At 43.0% G+C, this 24815-nt stretch overlaps 1 protein-coding gene across 1 annotated transcript in view; it reads left to right on the forward strand.

Annotated features, from left to right (window-relative positions):
• CNTNAP2 (contactin associated protein 2) overlaps window positions 1-24815 on the forward strand; it is a 1655962-nt gene that overhangs the window by 1143993 nt on the left and 487154 nt on the right. The window contains exon 14 of the mRNA XM_055420199.2: window positions 9962-10118. Coding sequence (XP_055276174.2) covers window positions 9962-10118 — 157 coding nt within the window. The remainder of the gene's footprint in view (window positions 1-9961; window positions 10119-24815) is intronic.

A 24815-nucleotide genomic window follows, 5' to 3' on the forward strand; every position in this document is an offset into this window, starting at 1 on the left:
GATCTGAACTTTAATTCTCCATTTCTAAATTTGGTCCCTATTCAAATTAATAAAATACAGTAAAATCTGATATAATTCTGAAAGATGCAGTGTGAAGCTAATCAGCTTCATTCATTTCTATTCAGCCCTAGTCAAATGAGTTTAGTGACATTCAATCACAGAGAGATAAAATGTTCACCTTTAATGCCAAATTGAATGTTTATATTATAACTTCAAGATTATAAGTTTCCCAACTTCACATCACTGTCTGCAGTGTGAACGCCACAGGACATTTCTGGATCCATTCTTTGTTTTGTCTTTTTTCTTAACACAGAACAACTTAGAACTAGATGGATGGGAATCAAAAAATAATATTGTTATCTGGTTTAGCAAAGTGATTTCACAAAAGTTATAGGTGGCTAATTGATAGGCTCTTGTGCCTATATAAATGCCAAGATACATGACTTTTTATTTTATTTTTAAAGCTCTTACTCTAAATAGTAAAATAAAGGCATTCAGACTCAGGGTTGTGGTTATGAAACTGCAAAAAGTAAAAGGGGGGATTATAGTGACTGAATTCTTCAGAGAAAAAATAATTGTAAATTTTAAATGGAGGTGTTGCTGTGATCAGTACTATTATGACTTCGTCAGATCGAACCTAGAATACAGTTCTGGACTAGTGTACCAAGGTGACAATTCTTCTGTGACCTGAAGCCACTCTGTCATTTCCCCAGGTCAGTGTGTGGATGAAGATAAGGGTCACTAGACATTAGCGACAGGGTCTCAAGGATTTCCTCTGAGATTCTTATTCCATAGATCTTGTTCTGTAGGCCAGGGAATCTGTATGGTTCACAAGAGCCTGAGATCAATCTTATTTTAGCTCAGTTGAAAACCCTTCCCTATACCAATTTCTCACTAGAGGAAAAAATCTCAGAAGCAGTCACTCCATGACATCCCCTCCAAGCCCCCTCTTTCTCTGAGGATCCTGAGATGGGCTGCCTTGGTCCAGTGACTGGAAGTGATTGCATTAAGGACCAATTTCACGTGGTGAAGAAGAGAGGCCTCCTCCATTGAAGCCCCAGAACTCAGGACTAGCAGCCTGTTCCTCCTTCCAGTGCTGGGGTCAAGGACAGCTGTCAGCATCATCTTCAGGGCTCTGCAACCCTGGGACTGTGCATGCCTCTTACTGAGGGAGAAAGGGATTCTGCCTGCTCGGTCTTTCAAGTTATAACTATCAGATTATTTGGACAGCTCTGTAGTAGCTATAGCACCTCCAGATTTCCTCTCTGCTCCAAGCCTAATCTGGAGCTTAGGGTAAGGGCTCTTTTACTTCCTTCTTCTCTAGGTCATTTGCATTGGGAGGAAGGTTCTCAGTTCAGTTCAGTTCAGTTCAGTCGCTCAGTCGTGTCCGACTCTTAGCGACCCCATGAACCACAGCACGCCAGGCCTCCCTGTCCATCACCAACTCCCGGAGTTCACTCAAACTCATGTCCATCGAGTCGGTGATGCCATCCAGCCACCTCATTCTCTGTTGTCCCCGTCTCCTCCTACCCCCAATTGCTCCCAGCATCAGAGTCTTTTCCAGTGAGTCAACTCGTCGCATGAGGTGGCCAAAGTATTGGAGTTTCAGCTTTAGCATCAGTCCCTCCAATGAACACCCAGGATTGATCTCCTCTAGAATGGACTGGTTGGGGAAGGTTCTCACAAGTACCAAAATGTTTTGCCCCTACAGTCTAGAATTATACCAATTAGGGATGTCTTTACTTGAGAAGGCTTCTTATCTCTCCTTGCTATTCTTTGGAACTCTGCATTCACATGGGTACCTCTTTCCATTTTTCCTTTGCCTTTCACTTCTCTTTTCTCAGCTATTTGTAAGACTTTCTCAGACAACCATTTTGCCTTTTTGCATTTCTTTTTCTTGGGAATGGTCTTGATCCCTGCCTCCTATACAGTGTTATGAATCTCCATCCATAGTTCTTCAGGCGCTCTATCAGATCTAATCCCTTGACTCTATTTATCACCTCCACTGTAAGGGATTTGATTTAGATCATACCTAAATGGCCTAGTGGTTTTCCCCATGTTTTTCAATTTAAGTCTGAATTTGGCGATAAGGAGTTCATGATCTGAGCCAGAGTCAGCTCCCAGTCTCGTTTTTTGCTGACTATATAGAGCTTCTCTATCTTTGGCTGCAAAGAATATAATCAATCTGATTTCAGTATTGACCATCTGGTGATGGTAGAGTATAGAGTCTTCTCTTGTGTTGTTGGAAGAGGGTGTTTGCTATGGCCAGTGCATTCTCTTGACAAAACTCTGTTAGCCTTTGCCCTGCTTCATTTTGCGCTCCAAGGCCAAACTTGCCTGTCACTCCAGGTATTTCTTGACTTCCTACTTTTGCATTCCAGTCCCCTTTTATGAAAAGGACTTTTTTTTTTCTTTTCTTTTTTTATTTTGGTGTTGGTTGTAGAAGGTCTTGTAGGTCATCATAGAACCATTCAACTTCAGCTTCTTCAGCATCAGTGGTTGGGACATAGTCTTGCATTACTATGGTTACTTAATAAGCATATTGTCACCATGGATTATCATAGTCTGATTCGAGTGTTCAATTGAAATTTGTTGATCAAGTATAGGAAAAAATGATCGGGTTGTGCTGCGGTAAGAATAGAAGTGTATTGGGAGATTTTTCAGAGTATGAGTCTTTCTTTAGAATGAGATCTTGCACCTTCCGTTCTGTTCCGTCGCTCAGTCATGTCCGACTCTTTTCTACCCCGTGGACTGTAGCCTACCAGGCTTCTCCGTCCATGGGATTCTCCAGGCAAGAATACTGGAGTGGGTTACTGTTTCCTTCTCCAGGGGATCTTCCCGACCCAGGGATCGAACCGGGGTCTCCCGCATTGGAGGCAGATGCTTTAACCTCTGAGCCACCAGGGAAGCCCTCTTGCACCTTAGGGGTCTTCAAACAGCCAAAATAATCCAGATAACTTGAGCCCAGGGCACACAGTAAAGGAGCTGCCAGCAGGGGACGCTAAGCAGAGCTCTGTTTCCTCTGCTAAAAAGCCCCCTGCAATTCTTTAATGTAATTTGTAGATAAGCAGATAGTAGGAGATAGAATAAGGCTAGGTTTCATCAAGCTCCAAATAGACTTTTAAGTTTTCATTTTGGAGACAATAAAGCTTTCTGGTATTGTTTTTCATATTCTATAGAAATGGATGGAATAGAACTAATTAAATGTCCAGTGACGGTATTGGGTCTTATCTCAGCTATGCCAAGATACTGTTTCTGTAAGTAGATTATTAGGTTATTCTGCGTAACTCCGAGGTTCTAAAGGACGCACTGAAAGTCACAGGTATGCGCCACCTTTGTATCACGCGGTCCCCATGCATTTGCCCTTGTGTTTCTGAAACAGCTTGTTGTTGGAGAAAATAACAGAGATCCATTGGCTTTAAATTTGAGGAAAACAAGTTGCCTCTTCTCTTTATCTCTTCTTCAGTCATCCAACCCGTAATGAATCCTCGAGATAAAAAATTTGGTCTTAAGTGAGTACAAAGTGCCGTGATCACATTTAATTCACTCCATATCTGGCTGTCTTAATACAATATCCCTCACTTTCATAATTTAGCTTCTAGTTAACCTTGAATATGGTTTATCAGTACATAATCTTGTTGTAAGGATTACTCCTATTCAATGTAGTCAGCAAAAATCTTCATATACCGAGGTCACAGAAATTCTTGAACTCTTCAGTCATTCAGGTCAGTCTCTCAGTCGTGTCCGACTCTCCGCGACCCCATGAATCACAGCACGCCAGGCCTCCCTGTCCATCACCAACTCCCGGAGTTCACTCAAACTCATGTCCATCGAGTCGGTGATGCCATCCAGCGGTCTTATTCTCTGTCGTCCCCTTCTCTTCGGTTCTGTTCCGATCCGTCGCTCAGTCGTGTCCGACTCTTTGCGACCCCGTGGACTGTAGCCTACCAGGCTTCTCCGTCCATGGGATTCTCCAGGCAAGAATACTGGAGTGGGTTACTGTTTCCTTCTCCAGGGGATCTTCCTGACCCAGGGATCGAACCCGGGTCTAGCACCAGGTAATTAAATTGTTTCTTTTTTCACTACTTCTTATTCTTGTCTTTTAAAAAGTCTCTCCATTTTTATTGCCTTTAACCTCTTTTCCCCAAAGCCAATTAACAGGTGAATAACGATCTGTAAAGCGAAAAGTAGCACTTCGTTATCCTAGCACTGAAATAAGGCAGTTCTTTGCTCAACACAAGTTGAACCATTCTCTTCTCACTGAATATAAAATACATGCCAAGTTAATAAATTATAATGATTTGATTTAACCAAATTAGCCAGTGCTAATAACAAAGGGTACAACTTGATTTTTCTCTGGAATGTGTTGTTCTTATTGGCATTCGTCTGTTCCTGGGAGATGTGAAAACAGCTAAGTAAAACATTTTGTACTGCACTTAACTTATTTTCCTAGGAAGGAGAACAAAATAACATTGATTTTGCACCACCCTAACTGGGAACATTAGCTGTGTAAGACAAAAGTGACTTGAGTAAAAGGTAGGGGGTGGGGGGAAAGAGCTGGGAAATTGAACTCCTCTCCCCTGGTCACTAGCGTGTCTCCTTGCACAGAACACGAGACACATGATCACTGCTGATCATCTTCTTGGATTGTGTCCTGATGTCTATCGAGAGTCCCTCCCTACAGGACCTGAAGTCTGCCATGTGAAGTTGATTCAGAGCCTGGGTCCCATGCAGAGCATGGGGCTCCTGCTAGAACACCCGAGGCCCAGAAACCTTGACAGTGTGACTCCCTCTCCTGGGCTTCCTGATACTCCCTGTAGGTGTGGTGGGAACCAGCTAGATCTTTCTCCGCTTCCCCTAAAGAGCATTTCTCAAGTTCAATGCTAAAGGAGCAGCTGATGATAATTGTTGCTTCCTCAACTGATGTTGCCCTGATTTCATAAAGAATCCTGAGCCACACAGCTGCTCTGGTTCATGCAATTTATCATCACCCTCTGTGACAAGAATATGACTGTGGTAGGTTGTTTCTACTGGTGCCTGGAAGGAACGATCAGAAATTGAACTGACATTCTGAGATAGACACTCTTTCATTGCCTATTTCATGTACAGACAGGACAAGGGTGTTTCCTGCCAGGTAACCCATTTACTTCAGTTCTTCAGGTGTTCTGATTGTTTCTTCCCCTCCACCATGTGGGTTAGTATCCCCTAATTTCCCAAAGAAATGAGAGTAAATGAAATTTCTTCTAAGAGAAAGCATTTAACATTAGGTAAGCTTGAAAAGGGGCAGTGTAGGGGAATGGCATTGAAACATGTATATTATCATATGTGAAACGAATCGCCAGTCCAGGTTCAATGAATGATACAGGATGCTCGGGGCTGGTGCACGGGGATGGCCTAGAGGGATGGGATGGGGAGGGAGGTGGGAGGGGTGTTCAGGATGGGGAACACATGTACACTTGGGGCAGATTCATGTCAATGTATGGCAAAACCAATACAATAATGTAAAGTAATTAGCCTCCAATTAAAATAAATAAATTAAAAAAAGAAAAGGTGCAGTGTGATGACAAGTGCAGTGTGAAACCTGCACTTTCACTGACAGGTTGTGGCCTGCACGGCCCCAGGCGCCTTTGCAAAGTCAGCATGTCACCATCCACCTTTGTCCTCTTCCTATAACACGGCCAGGGATGGAATCAGCAGAGACCTAACACAGCTTACTAACCCAGTGAACCAATTCAGGTTTTATTGTTTCCATAAATGCAATTTTTAAGCATTATTTTTTAAAAATTCTTGACTGCATCAAAAGAAAACAAGAGTAGTTTATTATCGGCTAAGTTTCCAATATCAAAAAGCATCAGAAATTAGATATGTTCCTCTGCACTGATGGAAAGAGAAGGGAGAAGCAAAACAGTTCAGTTCAGTTCAGTTCAGTCGCTCAGTCGTGTCCGACTCTTTGCAACCTCATGAACCTCAGCACGCCAGGCCTCCCTGTCCATCACAACTCCCAGAGTTCACCCAAACTCATGTCCAATGAGTCGGTGATACCATCCAACCATCTCATCCTGTGTCGTCCCCTTCTCCTCCTACCCTTAATCTTTCCCAGCATCAGGGTCTTTTCCAATGAGTTAGCTCTTCACATCAGGTGGCCAAAGTATTGGAGTTTCAGCTTCAACATCAGTCCTTCCAATGAACACCCAGGACTGATCTCCTTTAGAATGGACTGGTTGGATCTCCTTGCAGTCCAAGGGACTCTCAAGAGTCTTCTCCAACACCACAGTTCAAAAGCATCAATTCTTCAGCGGTCAGCTTTCTTCACAGTCCAACTCTCACATCCATACATGACCATTGGGAAAACCATAGCCTTGACTAGACGGACCTTTGTTGGCAAAGTAATGTCTCTGCTTTTTAATATGCTGTCTAGGTTGGTCATAACTTTCCTTCCAAGGAGTAAGCATCTTTTAATTTCATGGCTGCAATCACCATCTGCAGTGATTTTAGAGCCCAGAAAAATAAAGTCAGCCACTGTTTCCCCATCTATTTCCCATGAAGTGATGGGACCAGATGGCATGATCTTAGTTTTCTGAATGTTGAGCTTTAATACAACTTTTTCATTCTCCTCTTTCACCTTCATCAAGAGGCTCTTTAGTTCCTCTTCACTTTCTGCCATAAGGGTGGTGTCATCTGCATATCTGAGGTTATTGATATTTCTCCTGGCAATCTTGATTCCAACTTGTGCTCCCTCCAGCCCAGCATTTCTCATGATGTACTCTGCATATAAGTTAAATAGGCAGGGTGACCATATACAGCCTTGATGTACTACTTTTCCTATTTGGAACCAGTCTGTTGTTCCATGTCCAGTTCTAACAGTTGCTTCCTGACCTGCATACAGGTTTCTCAAGAGGCAGGTCAGGTGGTCTGGTATTCCCATCTCTTTCAGGATTTTCCACAGTTTATTGTGATCCACACAGTCAAAGGCTTTGGCATAGTCAATAAAGCAGAAATAGACATTTTTCTGGAAGCAAGACAGCTTGGCTGTAAAAAGAAAACTCAGCCCCCTGTACACTGGGACAGGCCCCAGAGGGACAGGAGACAGAGTTTCAGAATGGAAGAGCTAGATTCTTCAGAGCATGGTGCTAAAGTCACCCTCTCTGCTATTGGCCAGATCAAGTCTAATGTATTTCTTAAAAATCAGGTGCCAAAAGTGATCTGGCGAAGGGAAAAATAGTTAACTTTTCCAAATTAAGTCAATGCAACTGGAAAACCTGGAAATTTGCATGAAGTTAGAGAATTCCAAGTTCAGAGATTTTACTCCATTCATTCCAACATGCCTGAATTCTCAGTAGTTTTAAAACTTTAAATCACATACCTCTAAAAAAAAAGCAAGCATGAAGAACTAGTGGCATCTCCGGGAAGGCGGAGCAGCAGTTTTTACACAGTTCCAGTGTGGCTCTTTCTTCCTTTATTGTGTTACTCGCTTAGGTGCTCTCACTATCCAGGAGTCCCAGCCTCTGGGATCCAATGTCCGATTTCTGTCATTATCCGCTATGGGCTTCGCTAGTAGCTCAGACAGTAAAGTATCTACCTACAATGCAGGAGACCCGGGTTCGATCCCTGGGTCGGGATGATCCCCTGGAGAGGGAAATGGCAACCTACTCTAGTATCCTTGCCCGGATAACCCCATGGACAGAGGAGCCTCGTGGGCTACAGTCCATGGGGTCGCAAAGAGTTGGACACGACTGAGCCACTAACACACATGTAGTCATAGCAGAAATAAAGTGTGCAATAAATTTAATGCACTTTTATCATCCCCAAACCATCCCCCTCCAACCCCAATCCATGGAAAGGTCATTTTCCATGACACCAGTCCCTGGCACCAGAAATTTGGGGCACCTCGGGTTTAGATGATAGCTTACAGAGTGCAAGATTTTTTATTTCTAAGCACAAGCACATGCACAGATGTGTGCTTGAGACAAGTGTGCTCCTGACATCCTGAAAGGCTGGTGAGTGATTAGAATGGAATTTGAGCTGCACACATGGAGATTTTAACTGTTGAGTGCAGGTTTACTGGCCGCACGGCCTCCACCAGAATCTGTTCAGTCCCCAGCCTCCTGCAAGGGCAGCTTGCTCTTTCCTTCCCTCCTCTGCCTCCTGCTGCCTAGTCACTTCTTCCCATCATTCCCCTGAAACTCCTCTCAACAGACACCGTCTAACTGTCAAATTAAAAGAGAAAGTTAAAACCTTCATCTTAATGAACTCTGCTATGAAATCTGACAATGCCGACCACACTGCTCTTCTGGAAATTCTTTGCTTGTTTCTCCTCCACCCTCTCGGACTATCGTCTTTCTTGCTCTCCACCATGGCCAGCTCCTCCTCTTTTCTGCTCTCTAAATACTGCTGGAATCCAAAAGATTCCAGTGACCTCTCCTGCTGCCAGTGATTTAGACTGATGGCTCCTAAAAGGGGATTTTCAGCCCAGAGAATGCTCCTGAGACCCGGTCTCTGAGAGCCAGTTGCCCACTTCATGTATGAGGGTCGTCATCCTCTCTTCTTCCTTCTCTGGATTTCTCATCTTCTTCCCTATGATCTACTGGATGGTGAAGCACATCACTATCCTCTTAGTCACCTGAGCCGAAAGTTTGGGATTAATCCACACACTGTCTCCCGACCCAAATCCCAATCGTCCCAAGCCAGGTGTACCTCCTACATCTCTTTGCATGTTCTCTTCGTCTCCATTTTCACTGTGATCTTATTATTTCTCTTTGGTATTAACCCAGAAGCATCACATCTGGCCTCCATGACTCCATCCCCCAAAATCTGCCTTTCACCTCACTGCAGATCTTTACAAACACAAACATGACCATGAAATTTCCCTGCTTAAAGTACTTCAGTGGTTTCCTATTAGTTTCAGAATGAAGTTCAGATTTCTTAAAAAGGAGGAAATCAGCACTGAAAAGCAAGAACAAGCCAATGTGAAATAGCTTATTTGGACAAAGTTTGTTGTGCTTTGGCCCTCAACCACTGTCTGATGTGACCTACTCCTGCTTCCCTCTCAGTGTATCTCCTCAGCCCTATCCTACCATCAGGGGATACATGTGTTCTGTATAGAACTTTACCATTCTTTCTCTTTTGCCTAGCGGGCCTTGTCTCACTTACATCCTTATTCGCCCCGGTAACCTAACCATCAAGACATAGCTCCAGTACATTACCTCTTCTAGAAAACTTCCCTTCCTCACCTACTCTCCATAATTAAATTCCATGCTCAATCTGTGTCTTTTCCTCCATTTTCCTGCTGAGTTTCTTGTAATGTTTGACACATAAAGGAAACGCCATAGGATGTCTGACGAGTGAATGAATGGGTGAATATTAGGCCAAATAATAAAGCAAAGTAGGATGGTATAAAGAGCATTGTCCAATGTCTTATGAGGAAAAGTGTCCAACTTCCAGTTGGGAGCTGCTCTGCTGTGTAATTGAAAGAATCACTTAACCTTTCGTACCTAGGTTGCTTACTTGTAAGATAAGATCATCCTAAGGCATGATGAAAGTCCACATTTAGGTCTGATAGTCTGTCATCTCCTTGAGTATTCTTTCATAGAAAAGCACAACTAGCCATGAACTTAGTTGTACATTAGAGAACTAATGCATGGCATACACACCCTCATACTTTGTGGGTATACCCCATCTGCGCAGCCACTTTACAGAACAGGCTTCTTAACTCCTGAAGCTTGAATGTAAAATCTTTCAGGGGAAGAGGTGCTTATCCTGGTGGGAAAGCTTGAGCTTACCATTCCCTCTGAAGTTTCTTATTACATTTCCCTATTAATTGAAATGCCCTGACTTCTAAGAGGGCTGAGTGGTGTTAAGGGTATCAGAGAGCCCTGCGGCTCCTGGGTTGGGGGCTGTAACTGTGACGTGACAGTGGCTGGGTGCGGGTCCCATCTCAGTGTGCTTTTCCCCTTTCTTGTAGACGGAAGCCCTTACACCTGGTGGGTTGGCAAAGCCAACGAGAAGCACTACTACTGGGGAGGCTCTGGGCCTGGAATTCAGAAGTGTGCCTGCGGCATTGAGCGCAACTGCACGGACCCCAGATACTACTGCAACTGTGACGCGGACGGCAAGCAGTGGTGAGTGCGGGCCCGGCGCTCGAGCGCCCCCAGCCGGCGGGAGGCCAGGCTAATTAGATGGGAGAGGAAGTGTGAGAAGTGCTGAAATAATAGGAGAGTAGGTTAGAAAGGTTCGGGACTAACCCAGCTGACAAATGTCAGGAACGTTCTGAAAACTATAAAAGCCGAAAGAGGTCAGTGCTACAAGGGTTTGCATTTAGAAATAGAAGAACACATAATTGATGTATTCATATTTTATTCAGAGAGGAAGATAATGAGGCAGGTAGTAGACAGTGATTTGCATTATAAAATGTGCTTTGTGACAATACAGGGGGTGGCCGCGGGCAGGGAGCCGTGTGCAGGCGTGTGAGGGCACAAACAGCCTCCACGGTGAGTGCCCCCACCGCCTACAGTGTTTGCTTTGAGGAACTGGATGAGGAAAAAAAAGACAGAGGTGGGAAAGAAAGGGAAGATTGTGCTTTGCTCTCGTCTTCAGCAGCAGTGCTTGCCGGTCTGCTTTTCTTTCACGCCTTGAACTGTTTATAACTCTGATACAAATCAGTTCAAAGAAGATCTATTTGGGGTTTCTTTCATCCCTCTACTGGCTTTTGTCCTGCTTCACGGCGAATGGCTGTGTCTGTGTCCGTAATAGATAAAGATAAATCAGCTGTCATTCTGTGGGGGAAAAGGCCCCAGAAGTTTTGAGTGGAAAATGCAAGCCTGAGTCGGGTTCTTCCCATAAAGCTCACATCTTGCAATAGCGTCTGTTTCTGACATGGAAGAGGCGGCTGTGCTCCATCCCCGCCTCTGGGTGGCAGCAGAGAGCAGAGCCCCGAATTTCTTCATGTAACAGACCACAGTTGCCTGCGGTCGCCCCGGTTTTAATTGATACTAGCTACATAGAGGCCACCTCATGCGACGAGTTGACTCACTGGAGAAGAGTCTGATGCTGGGAGGGATTGGGGGTGGGAGGAGACGGGGACGACAGAGGATGAGATGGCTGGATGGCATCACCGACTCGATGGACATGAGTTTGAGTGAACTCCGGGAGTTGGTGATGGACAGGCGTGCTGTGATTCGTGGGGTCGCAAAGATTCGGACACGACTGAGCGACTGAACTGAACTGAATGTAGAGGACAGTTTACAAGATAAGTTCATCCTACCAGTTAACTGCAAACTAGTTCTGCGTGTAAAGTTGTATGCTTGTCAGGTCGGATGCCTACCTATTTTCCAAAAGCCATTTTTTTTTTTTTTTTAGTAAATTATATTATTACAGAGGCTATATATTTCAGTGGCCTAGAATTTCTGTGCATGTGTATAAATAGCTGTCATTACTCTTTAACTGTGGTTTATAGTCAAGAGGAAATAACGATATATTCACTCTTTAATTTTGTCTGAAAGATGTGTCTACAGGCACATGCACACATATACACACATTGACACACTATGGAGAGACTAGAAGTCAGGAGAATGAAATCAGAAAGACCCGGCCTTCGACGGTAACTTTTCAGTCTGGCAGTCTGTCCTGAATGCAGTCAGTCCTTCACGCATGTTGATATTGATGGAACTCTTGTGTGCCAGGGAGTCTTCTAGCTTCTGGGAATAAAGCAGAGGCTGCTCTGACCTATGTTCTTGTCACTTGTTACTAGTCGTGTGTCTGTAAGTAGGTTCTGCGGGTTCGCTCACATTCATTTGTCTGCTCAGCTTTGACTCACAGAGCCTTCGGGAAGCAGACTTTGGTGCAGCCTCCCAGACCAGAAGAGAGAGTGCTGTTCCCAGATGGTTCATTGTTCAAGCAACCCACACTGTTCAGTGCTTTTGTCCTGCCGTGGAGGGAAGTTGAGATATTCATAAGGAAAAGGGAGATCTAATGAGTGAATCCAAGTGGAATTTGTTTTTGTCAGACATCATCCCAAGGGCTCAGGATACAGTGACAAATAGAGCATGCTCTTTGTCCTCAAGGACTCAGAAATTAGTTGGGAAAACACACACACAGAGACAGACAGCATAATACAACTAGCTCTCTAATGAAGACATTGCAGGGTCCAACAAAACCAGTGCAAGGAAATTGAAGTCCAACTGAAGGAGAGTTGAGAGGAGCTAGGACAGGCCTTTTGAGTCAGGGATGCTTGAAAGAGAGGTAAGAGTTTGCAGGGCACACTCTTCCTTGCAAGATTGACTTGGAGGAGAGGCAGGAGTGAGGACAGCCAGTCTGGGGAGCCATCAGGGCCGTAGATCTGGGATGTAACATGGAGAAGAAAGGAGAAGGCTCAGTGAGGCTGAGCAGCTGGGCAGCAAACACTCGAGCTGCCATTCTTTTCAGTGGGTGGTAGGAGATGGATTTACTGGCAGTGAGCCCTGTGGAGGTAACCTTGATGGAAAGGGTGGGAGAAGTGGGGAAGAGATCTAGCAAAAGGAAGTCACGAGAGTTCCTGAAAGGCATTGAGGTCCAGACAGTGGAAATGGTGGAACATATGTGAGAGATTCGGGAAGTGGTACCTCCAGGACTTGATAGTTATGACTATGCGAGAAGAAAGAGAGGGGTCTGGTAGGCTCCCCGCTGGGCACCTGGAAATGGTTCAATTCCTTACCAGGTAAGGGAATAACAGTTCAGCGGGTAGATGATGGGTTCAGCTTTGAAAATATTAAGTTTGCAGCGCCAGCATAACACCATGTCTAAACCCAGAGAGGCACCATTCATGGGATTACTGGTAAGACATTCAGGCTTCAGAGCAATGCACTTCCAAGAACATACCTGAATTCAACTCATCCATGAGAAGACACTGTAGGCAGACCTGTGCAGCCTCACTCAGACACCTGCCTCTGCGAGCTCTTGATTAGACTGTAATTTTTCCCAGTTACTCAGGGACTTGGATACGGCTGATGTATTGTTTCTTTCAGGCTGAGTAGCACCTAAGATATCCTCACCCTTTTGCTCCTAGAAGATGGCTAATGTCTCATAGTAGGGGCACTGTATCTTGAGCAAACTGAAAAGTAAAAGCAATAACAATAAACAGCTACTGAAATGGTCTTTCCTATTTGGCACAAGAAATAAAGCTTTTGGTGATGTCTTCTTGGGCTTTGAATTCACCAGCAGCTGGAAATGCTGTGGATGCTTTCAGAATGAATAGATTTGTTTCTAGAGATGTGTACCAAAGTTCCTGGAAGCAGAAAACTTTACATGCAGGTGCACATCTGCCACTTCGAGGGGAGGCTTTTAGCCAGTCTTACGTTTAGGTTTGTGGTCTGTATAATAAAACTGAATCTTGACTGGTAGACTGTTGTGAGAGTTAAATAGAATGTGGAATAGGAAAATATTCTAATATTCTGTGAACTGTACAGTGTAGATACATAGCTGATTGAAATTCTTAATTATGTAATTCTCATTGAAATTCTTACCAGTTCCAAACGAATCTTAAGAAATGAAAAGGCACCAGGGAAAGAGGTGCCTGTGCTTTCTCGACCTGCCGTGCCACAGGGCGCGAGTCGACTTCCACAACACCATGAGGCAATCACACAGAGCAGGCTTTGTCAGAGAAACTTACAAACCAGAGATCATGAAGAGAAGAGAAAGTCTAGGTCCGTCAACCCATCAGCTCTGAGAGATGCTGGACCACGCTCTTGTGCTGAGCACAGGCTTTCACAGAACTCCTGGCTTCTCCCACCTCACAGGGCAAGAATGAGAGCAGCTTTGTCAGTGGAGCCATCAGATTCTTAGGCCCCGAGGAAGGCTGAGCGCACAACCAGGGGGTTACTGCATTGTCTGGGGGTCGTGCTGGAAGAGGGAGGAAGCCAGAACCCAGGTAGGAAGTAGACTCCTGCAGTCTCCCCGCTCCATGATGGGGAGAACCAAGGAGCATTTCTAGCTGGCTCACTGTCCAGGCTACACAGAGTGTGAGCTCCAAGGTCACTGGTATCCAGCTCTTTTCATCCCAGCACAGGGGACAGCTGAAGACTCAGGAAAAGGAATCTGGTGCACACACCCATGTGAAATTCACACGTGTGAGACAACGTCTGTCAGTTCAGTTCAGTTCAGTTCAGTTCAGTTCAATTGCTCAGTCGTGTCCGACTCTCCGCTACCCCATGAATCACAGCACGCCAGGCCTCCTTGTCCCTCACCAACTCCCGGAGTACACTCAAACTCATGTCCACAGAGTCAGTGATGCCATCCAGCCATCTCATTCTCTGTCGTCCCCTTCTCCTCCCGCCCCCAACCTTTCCCAGCATCAGAGTCTTTTCCAGTGAGTCGTCTGTAGTGACGTAAAAATAGAAGCTCCAATACTTTGGCCACCTGATGCGAAGAGCCGGCTCATTGGAAAAGACCCTGATGCTGGGAAAGATTGAAGGCGGGAGGAGAAGGGGACAACAGAGGGTGAAATGGTTGGACGGCATCACCGACTCAATGGACATGGGTTTGAGCAAACTCCAGGAGATCGTGAAGGACAGGGAGGACTGGCATGCTGGAATCCGTTGGGTCACGAAGAGTCAGACAAGACCTGGCAACTGAACAACAGCAAAAAACAATAAAAGCAGAGGTTCTGCTGAATCTCATGTTTTCAGGATCCATATCCAGCTAAGAAAGTCGCTTCTACCAATAACCGTACCTCAATCCGAGAAATCATTTGATTAAATTGAACTGAGACCAAAGTGGGTACAAAGTTCTCCTTTGCCCTTTCCTCAGTGTGAGTCTAAGTCAGGGCGTTTCACTTCTCTAAGTTTTCTTATCTGCAAAATGTAGATAGTACTTCCCAATTCATGTCAAGGTCTGGCAAAGTGCTGTCGTGAATGAACATTTAAAACTGAAGTAGGGTGTGCTATTTTTATTACCTAAGTGATGAATGGAACTCTAGCTTAGATCATTAAAAACTTTCTTTTTTTTAAATTGTATTGAAATATAGTTGATTTACAATGTCGTGTTCATTTCTTCTGGACAGCAAAGTGATTCAGTTACACAAAGTGACTCAGTTATACGTATATACATATCCACGTGTGTATATATGTATTTATATATGTATAATATACATATAACATATATGTATATTATATGTATATGTGTGTATATATGTGTATGTATTATATTATATATATGTATAATATATAATATATATATGTATGTATATACATACATACCTTTATCTCTCCTTCCCTTGGCAACCATAAGTCTGTTCTCCAGGTCTGTAGTTTGTTTTTGTTTCATAGATAGGTTGATTTGTCTCACATTTAGGTTCCACATATAAATGTTATATGGTATTTGTCTTTCTCTTTCTGACTCACTTTGCTTAGTATGGTAATCTCCACGTCTATCCATACTGCTGAAAATGGCATTATTTCATTCTTTTTTATGGCTGAGTAATATTCCATTGTGTGTTTGTACTATATCTTCTTTATCCATTATTTGTCTATGGACATTTAGATTGCCGCCACATCTTGGCTATTGTAAATAGTGCTGTTATGGACATTGGGCTGCATGTATCTTTTTTTAATTTGAGTTTGGTATGGGTATATGTCCAGGAGTAGGATTGATGGAATCAGTGAAAATTTCTTAAAGCACAGATGCATAAACTGGGGCCCAGGAAAATTTTACTTCCAATTACATTGGAAATAAGAAGTGGAGAGAAGTCTAAGACCCAGATTTCCCAACTTCCACTCCAGTGTTTTTCTACAATATCATGATCTAGGAAGACTACTCATGTTGTTTTTATCTTTTTTAATGATATATGAATTTAACGTTTTCACTAGTTATATGTAAGTTTTAAATTTAAAGCTTAAACAATAGACCACATATTATATGTTCTTTTTAAAAGACTCTAAAGCTTAGATTAAGCATTTATTCTTATTTACTAGAGTAAAACACACAAAAATGGAGCCGAGATAAATTAGATTGTAGCTCTGAGCATACTTCTGTCTCACAGCAAAGTGGCAATGGGCTGCGAGAACTATAACCATCTCAATAATTGCCTGATTATCTATGCCTTGAGAAGTTTTGCAGAGTTATTTCTGAGATTGGGTATAATTTAACATTTATGATTTACTATTCACAGCAATAGTAAATATTCCCACCTACAGTGCCAGAATCCTAATTAAGCGAGCCTGGTCTCAGCTAAGTGCCCTCCACTGGGTAATTCGTAGCCTCGGACAGCCTGACTCAATGAGCTAAATCATCATATCGGACACTAGTGATTCCAAAATGGAGCTGCAGGGAAGACAGCCGATTCGCTGCTTCAGTGCCCGTCTCGCACTGTACTTGTAGAATTTCTGGAAAATGGTTTCCTGGCCAAGATGAGCACAGACATGGGAGGACAGTCTTTGTGGTACAATTAGTAATTAGTTCTCACCTCAATAGGCTTCCCCGGTGGCTCAGGCGGTAAAGAATCTGCCTGTGATGCAGGAGATCTGGATGAAATCATCCTGACCCAGGATGATTGCCCTGGAGAAGGAAATAGCTACCCACTCCAGTATTCTTGCCTGGAGAATTCCTTGGTAGAAAGGCCGGTCACATACTAACTGGCCGTGCCCTATTCCATGGGCCCTGAAAGGAACTGACGTGTCTGTAGAGCTTTGTCCTAGGCCAGAAATAATCCATGACAATGTTTATAGGCAGCAGAATCTCTTCATTTTTTCAAAACCAGAACCTTCATGTGTGATCAGCTCAGTTTATTATCCAGTCACTAACAGCAAAATATTTGGAATGCTTTGAAAAGAAATCATTCTACATTTTTTTCATCGTTGATCATTTCATCTAATTTTCTGGGTAACATTTTTCTGTGAAACGTGTTCAATTTTACTCAAAGTGAAATATCTGTATGTGCATTCTCATCCCTCATGTTGTTCAACAATAACAATAATGAACATTTATTGAGTGCTAATTATGCACCAGACACTGTTCCAAAGTGTTTAAATGTATCATGCCATTTAAACATCACATTGACCCAATGAGGAAGGTGCTATTTTTCCTCATTTTGCAAATGAGGCAATTAAACCCCAGAGAGCTTAAATTACTTCCACAAGGTCACACAGTTAACAAGAGGGATAGCAGAGATGCAGACCCAGGACAGACAAACTCCAAACTCATGCTTAGATGTTAACCAGCAAGATATGAAGTCTGTAGAAATTTTAACATTTGTACTATATACAGTATGATTTCATTTCTTCCAATTTTTAAAGCTGTGATAAAATATATATATAAAAATTTACTATCTTACCAAATTTTTAAGTATAGTTCAGTAGTATTAACTACATTCACTTTGTTGTGCAACCAATGCCACAATCCATCTCCAGAGGTCTTTTCATCTTGCAAAATCGAAACTCTCTGTTCATTATAAAATAACTCCCCATTTCTCCCTGCGCCCAGCTGCTGGTAACCACCATTCTTCTTTCTGTCCCTATGGATTCTACTATTCTGGCACCTCATGTAAATGGAATCACACAGTCTTATTTCACTTAACATAATGTCCTCAAGGTTTTTTTGTGCTGTTGTTGTTCAGTCACTCAGTGGTGTCCAACTCTTTGTGACCTCATGGACTGCAGCACGCCAGGCTTCCCTACTCTTCACCATCTCCCACTGCTTGCTCAAACTCATGTCCATTGAGTCAGTGACGCCATCCAACCATCTCATCCTCTGTCGTCCCCTTCTCTTCCTGCCTTCAATCTTTCCCAGAATCAGGGTTTTTTCCAGTGAGTTGACTCTTTGCATCAGGCAGCCCAAGTATTGGAGCTTCAGCTTCAGCACCAGTCCTTCCAATGAATATTCATGATTGATTGCCTTTAGGATTGACTGGTTTTATCTCCTTGTAGTCCAAGGAACTCTCAAGAGACTTCTCCAAGACCACAGTTCAAAAGCATCAATTCTTTGGTGCTCAGCTTTCTTATGATCCAACTCTCACATTCATACATGACCACTGTGTTGTTGCATGTATCAGAATCTCCTTTCTCTTTAAGTCTGAACACTATTTCTTTGTATATGTATACTACATTTCGTCTTTAATCAGCAGACACATGGTTTGCTGCTGCTTCTTAGCAATTCTAAATAATGCTGCCATGAACTTGAGTGTATGATTTCAATTATCTACTTTTACTCACCTCTGTGCTGTTCTTTATTTGGTTTTTAAAAAATCTCATTTTGATTTTAAGAGTAATTTTGTCATGAAAGTAGTGAAAGCAATGACAAAATAAATGTTTGGAGAGTATTTACCAGTGAAATGGAAAAGTAAATGGCTACCCACTCCAGTATTCTTGCCTGGAGAATCCCATGGACAGAGGAGCCTCATGGGCTACCATCCATGGGGTCGCAAAAGTCAGACACGACTGAGCAACTAAACCTAACCTATCCTACCAGTGAAATAATAGATATGCACTCTCACTCAGGAGTATCTTCTCATTTAAACATCAAATCTATCATACAATATAGGTATTATCATGTCTGACTCTTTATGACCCCATGGACTGGAGCCCACCAGGCTTCTCTATCCATGGAATTCTCCAGGCAAGAATACTGGAGTGGGTAGCCATTCCCTTCTCCAGGGGATCTTCCCCACTCAGGGATCGAACTTCAATCTCCTGCGTTGCAGGCAGATTCTTTACCATCTGAGCCATGAGAAAAGTACAATTTTATCATAAATAAAATTATTTTCTAAATGTAATCTGGTTTTGAGTCTTCTCTCTGTGGCTAGCTTAGTGACCCTCAAGCAAAAGCTTTCTGTGATTGTTTCCTTAGAAAAGAATTAAAATGGTGACACCTACATTGTATGATAGATTTGATGCTTAAATGAGGGGACACTCCTGAGTGAGAGTGCACATCTGTATTTCACCGGTAAATACTCCCCAAACATTTATTTTGTCATTGTTTTGACTATGTCCCGTAAGCACACTCCCATCACACACTCAGAGTTCTGTCATGATGTCTCACTTATGAGTAATGCTCTTCTGGTTGATAAACAGGCCAAGACAGTAGTTAATACTCAAATGTGTATGTGCATATAAAATATTAAAATGAGTAGCTACTGATACAGTTCCCTTTTAGATAGATAAATGCAGATGCCCTTTTGATTGAATAAAGGCCATCTTAAAATTTAAAATGAAGAAAGAGAAAGAAAACTTTATTTTAATCCTTTTTTGCCCCACAGCATGCGCTTCAGTATCACAGCATTGCCAGAATGGACTGCAGAAAGGTTCTACAGCCCTGTGTATTTTACTCCTTATACTTACCCTACTGAAGTTCACTGGCCAGATTTTCTGTACTGTAAAGACGCATCTGAACAGGACTTTCCTCAAAAAACCTAGCAGATAAACTCGTTCAGAAGAGGAACTGCTTTCCAATAAGTGGGTCAGGCTAAAAACCCAAGGGAAGGGCCTCTGCTGTTTCATTAGGAATCCACCTCGGGATGTGAAACAGAAAGTATCAGCCAGGCTCATCCAGCAGGTGCTGGATAGCTCAAGGTACAACACAGCCTGTGAGTTAAAAGACCCCTTGGCATCGAGGACAGGGAGATGTCTCTTTTAGTTTTCAGAAGAAGCATAAAAATGATATATTATATTCTCTCTCAGGGACGTTTTGGTGCCAACTTGCTTGGCACAGCATAGAATTCTCCTGTCACCTCTTGGATTGTATCCTGACAGAAAGGTAATTGGGCACCAGAGAAGATGTCAGCAGAGTGTCAATATGGTTTGACCAGTGCCCCTAAATAATATTGATGACAGGAAAGGGAGAGGGATTAATCAGGTGTGAGCCTGTCAAGTGCTCAGAATGTGCCATGGGTTCCCGAAATAGATACTACTACCCACAGAATGCTAAATGGACTTCAACAGAATATGTTATTTAGTGATCTTGAGAAAAAAACAGAGCTAACATCCAAGAGAGATTTATAAGAAAGCACAGTTCATTTTCCATCAGCATCCCTGTGTCCAACATGCTTTAAAAAGAGGGAAAGCTGCTATTATATTTTCCAGGAAAAAAAAATTGCATTCTTCCTAAAAATCAATCATGAGAAAAGGCTCAAATTAAAAGATGCATCACTCAGTTGAAAGCAAAGTGCTGATGAAGCAACAGTGAGCAGGTTGTCAGTGTGAGTCGTAGGGAATCCACACATGATGAAGCCTATTTATTTCTTTACTCTGTGTCCCATTGAAAGACAAAATTGATCATCATATTTTCATCAGTGAAAAAGCTGCATAAAACTCAACATTCAAAACACTAAGATCATGGCATCTGGTCCCATCACTTCATGGCAAATAGATGGGGAAACTATGGAAACAGTGAATCTGTCTAACCACCCCATCCTCTACTGTCCTCTTCTCTTTTTGCCTTCAATCTTTCCCAGCAACAGCGTCTCTTCCAGTGAGTCAGCTCTTTGCATCAGGTAGTCAAAGTATTGGAGCTTCAACTTCAACATCAGTCCTTTCAATGAACATTCAGGATTGATTGCCTTTAGGATTGACTGGTTTGATCTCCTTGCTGTCCAAGGGACTCTCAAGAGTCTTCTCCAGCACCACAATTCAAAAACATCAATCCTTTGGTGCTCAGGCTACTTTGTGATCCAACTCCATACATTAACTCTGGAAAAATCATAGCTTGACCATATGGATCTTTGTTGATAAAGGGATGTCTCTGCTTTTTAGTACACTGTCTCGGTTTGTCATAGCTTTCTTTCCAAGAAGCAAGATCCTTTTAATTTCACGGCTGCAGTCGCTATCTGCAGTGTCTTTGGAGCCCAAGAAAATAAAATCTGTCAGTGCTTTCATTTTTTCCCCATCTATTTGCCATGAATTGATGGGACTGAATGTCGTGATCTTATTTTTCTGAATGTTGAGTTTTAAGCCAGCTTTTTCACTCTCTTATGCAGGGAGGGAAATGATTGAGGTGGAAATATAGAATGTTTGGAAAAGCTGAGGAAATGAGCTTGGGTGATAGTATTTGCCCACCTGTCTGTCAGCACTGAAAATGATGCACTTTGACTGGAAGCCAGTGTGGTGGGGGGATAATGGTTCCCAAAGATGCTCACATCCTAATCCTCAGACCCTGTGAAAATGGTCCCTTACCTGGCAGAAGGGACTTTTCAGAATGTGGCTAAGGATGAGAACCTGGAGATGGGAGATTATCCTGGATTATCAGGGTGGCCCAGTCTAATCAGATGAGTCTCAGCTATGATCATAAAAAAATCTGATATCTAATGACAGGAAAAGTACCAGAAAGATGGAATATTGCTGTTTTTGAAGAAGAAAGAGGGAATCCATGAGCCAAAAAATGTAGGCATTTTCTAAAAGCTGGAAAAGAAAAGAAAATGGATTCTGTCATAGAAGCTCCAGAAAAACAACTTGGCCTTAATCTTAGCACAGTCAGACTCACGTGGGAATTTCAGTCTACAGAGCTGTGTTGTGCTGTGCTTAGTCTCTCAGTCATGTTGGACTCTTTGTGACCCCATGGACTGTAGCCCGCCAGGCTCCTCTGTTCATGGGGATTCTCCAGGCGAGAACACTGGAGTGGGTTGCCGTGCCCTCCTCTGGGGGATCTTCCCAACCCAGGGATCAAACCCACATCTCCCACATTACAGGTTGATTCTTTACTGTCTGAGCCACTAGGGAAGCCCAGTCTACAGAGCCATAAGATGATAACTCCGTGTTTTAAACCACTCAGTTTGTGATAATTTGCTATGGCAGCAATAGAAAGCTAATAGGTCTACCTTCTACTGTGCTAATGTAATTGAAAAGATGCTGCAAAACTTTTTTTCTCTCTTTCGTGTTGGTATAAAGTCAGGGTTGACTGATAAAATAGCCTTGCAGATAACTGAAAAGGATGTTCCATAAAGGTTCTCAGGGCCAACTCACACTCCTGCCTGAGTACTGCTTGCTGTTAGAGGAGCTTCAAGCATATGCAGAGGACAGGCCAGGTCTTCTGTGTATGGTCCTCTTGACCAGCGAGGATTGGCTGCCTGTTCTTACCTATGATCAGGTATCCTTCAGTTGGGTGATTATGCTGCTGATGAAAGTAATTTTGAAGACTCAGAAATATCCGCTTATGTGTCCGGACATGTGGTCCTCAGAAACACTGGATGGGGGGTTAGCATTAATGTCTGTGCCTCCTGCTGAAAGTCAGATGTAAGACTACAGCTTCCTGATCCTTCAACATTACAGTTTCACGCACCTGATCCTCTTCCCATCCTTTTAAAATTGTAATTGACAGGCAGAGAAATGATTGGATAATGAAGGCTTTATCCCTTTTCTTATTTTCATAATAACTAATGAATTAAAGAGGGATGTTATGGGCCTTATGGGATTTCCAATTGTAATAGCTCTATTTTATGGCAGACACCATTAGCCTTCATTGCAGGCCATTCTTAATCTGGCCTCAATCTGTTGCCTGCAGTCTGTTAAACTCCTCACGATCCAGACAGCCGCAGCCCTATTAGCAGTAAGGTTTCATAGCTAAGACAATGCCTGGAGATGATAAGCACTATTATTTTCTCTTATTATTATTTGGACATATTTTGGCCAGCTTACTGCATTGCATGGAAATTATCCTATTTCCTAAGGACCTGGATGCAATTGTTAATTTAAAATAGATTTTTTGAGAGTCATTTATTTCATTCACTCATTTAATGCATTGTTCAGTGAGTATCTACTATTCCCTCTGCTAGAACAGTGACAGTAAAAGACGATGCCACCTCTGCTGCTTCTTAGACTTTGACTTTGGAATGACTTTGGCAACTTGTGTACTTAACTTGTCTTACCTCTGTTTTCATGTCCATAAAATGAGAATAATAGTATCAGCTCCACACAGAGTTTTATGAAGATTCATGTTTTATGCAGTATTCATTGTTGTTTTCTTAGGCTTCTGAATTTCAGAAACTCCTGAGACTAATAAAGGACAAGCCATGGGCCCGGTGGGCTGCAGTCCATGGGGTCTCAAAAGAATCAGACGTTACTTAGTGACTAAATAACAACAACAACAAGCCAAAATAAATACAACTGAAGTGGATTTATTCAACACACATTTATTGAGAGCCCACTCTGCACAGAGCAGTGCACAAAGATGAAAGAGGGATTCACTGGTAAGAATCCAGAGTAAGTCCAAGACACGGGCGGGGCTTTAGAGTGTGAGTGCAAATCAAAGAGAATTGATAAGCCTTTGAGAGAAGGAAAACCCTCCAGAGGAAACTGTTAAGAATGATCCTGTCAGGTCCCAATTAGTCACCTACAAATTATCCCCATTGCGGACGATCCCTAGTATATATTTCTAGTATAGAAAGCGTTACAATAATCACATTGAATCCTTGTAACATTTTAAATACGCACGTCAAGGCAAATTACAAATATTGAAACAAAAATGAAGACAGGAGGAAAATAAGTTGAGGACTATCGTGAGGGAAAGGAAAACCATAATATGGACCAGTCAGTCCTTCTGCTAGGAGCAGCCTTCCCATTCCTAAAGGAACGTGTTGGTTTTGTGTTGACTGTGTCTCAGTCCTGCTCTTAATTCAGAGTCAGCACTGAGAGAAACCCATCCTTGAGACCAGCATGGCCGCTGTCTGACGGGCCAGGCCCAGGGCTGGAGACCACTTGCCAAGCTTCCTCCTGCATCTGTTGAAAGGTTCAGACCACTTCTTTGTCTCTCAAGGACACTGTGGGGTAGAGAATGTGGTAACGGGAAAATGGCAGCTCTGGCTTTTTCTGGTGATGGATTATGTACCACAGCAGGTCCACCCTGCCATTGGTTTGCTTGGTCCAGGCTGCAACGCCTGGAAGCCACTTAGACTACACATAGTATTTCCTGTGACTGCCAATCCATTCCAATTCGAGGAGCCGTCAGACTGTGTTCATCAGTATTAACTCTCTCAAGAGAGCATTCAGAAAAAGAAAAATAGGCTGAAGCAGCGAAAGAGACGGTTACAAACTGTTAGTAATGTTGTTGTTGGTTGTTGTTTTAGTGGCTAAGTCATGTCCAACTCTTTGGGACACCATGGACTATAGCCCGCCATGGTTCCTGGAGAATTCCCCTGTCCATGGAATTCTCCAGGCAAGCATAGGAGTGGATTGCCATTTCCTTCTCCAGTGAATCTTCCTGACCCAAGGATTGAACATGAATCTCCTGCATTGACAGGCAGTTTCTTTACCATTGAGTCAAGAAGGAATTTTTAAAAAGCAGCTTGTTACAATTTATTCCACACCCAACATGAGGCATCTGTGTGATGTGGCTACGGAAATACACAACAAAGCAAAATACTCCTAATGTTGCCTTGTCAAGTGTCCAGATTACAGGACTCTGTAGTAAGCATCAGTGGACCACACCTGAAATATTACATCGGATAATAGAAAACCAGAATGTGGGAAATGAGGTCAGGGGATCTGACAAGTGTTCCAAGTGAGAAAATTGAGAAAAAAAGGAAGGACCGGATGGAGGAAGTTAGGAAGGGGGGAGGGGAGACGGTGGCTACTGTCCAGCACAAGGGTCGCTTCCCTACTGTTCAGGGGTTAAATCGTGTGTCTAAAGAGACGTGTTTAAGTCCTAAGTCCAGTACTTGTGACTGTGATTTTGTTTGGATATGGGGTCTTTGCAGGTGTAATCAGGCTGAGATGAGATTAGGGTGGGTCCTGATACAACATGACTGGTGTCCTTGTGAAAAGAGGAGATACAAATATAGACACACACAGAGAAGAAACAAAGACAGAGATTTCTGTCGGGTTAGGCCCTCAGGTACTCTAGAAAACCCCAGGGATGGAGGAGCC

The sequence above is a fragment of the Moschus berezovskii genome, chromosome 3 (genome assembly GCF_049115385.1).
Source record: "Moschus berezovskii isolate FMDL1 chromosome 3, NW_MosBer_1.0, whole genome shotgun sequence".
In the NCBI taxonomy this organism is placed as follows: domain Eukaryota; kingdom Metazoa; phylum Chordata; class Mammalia; order Artiodactyla; family Moschidae; genus Moschus; species Moschus berezovskii.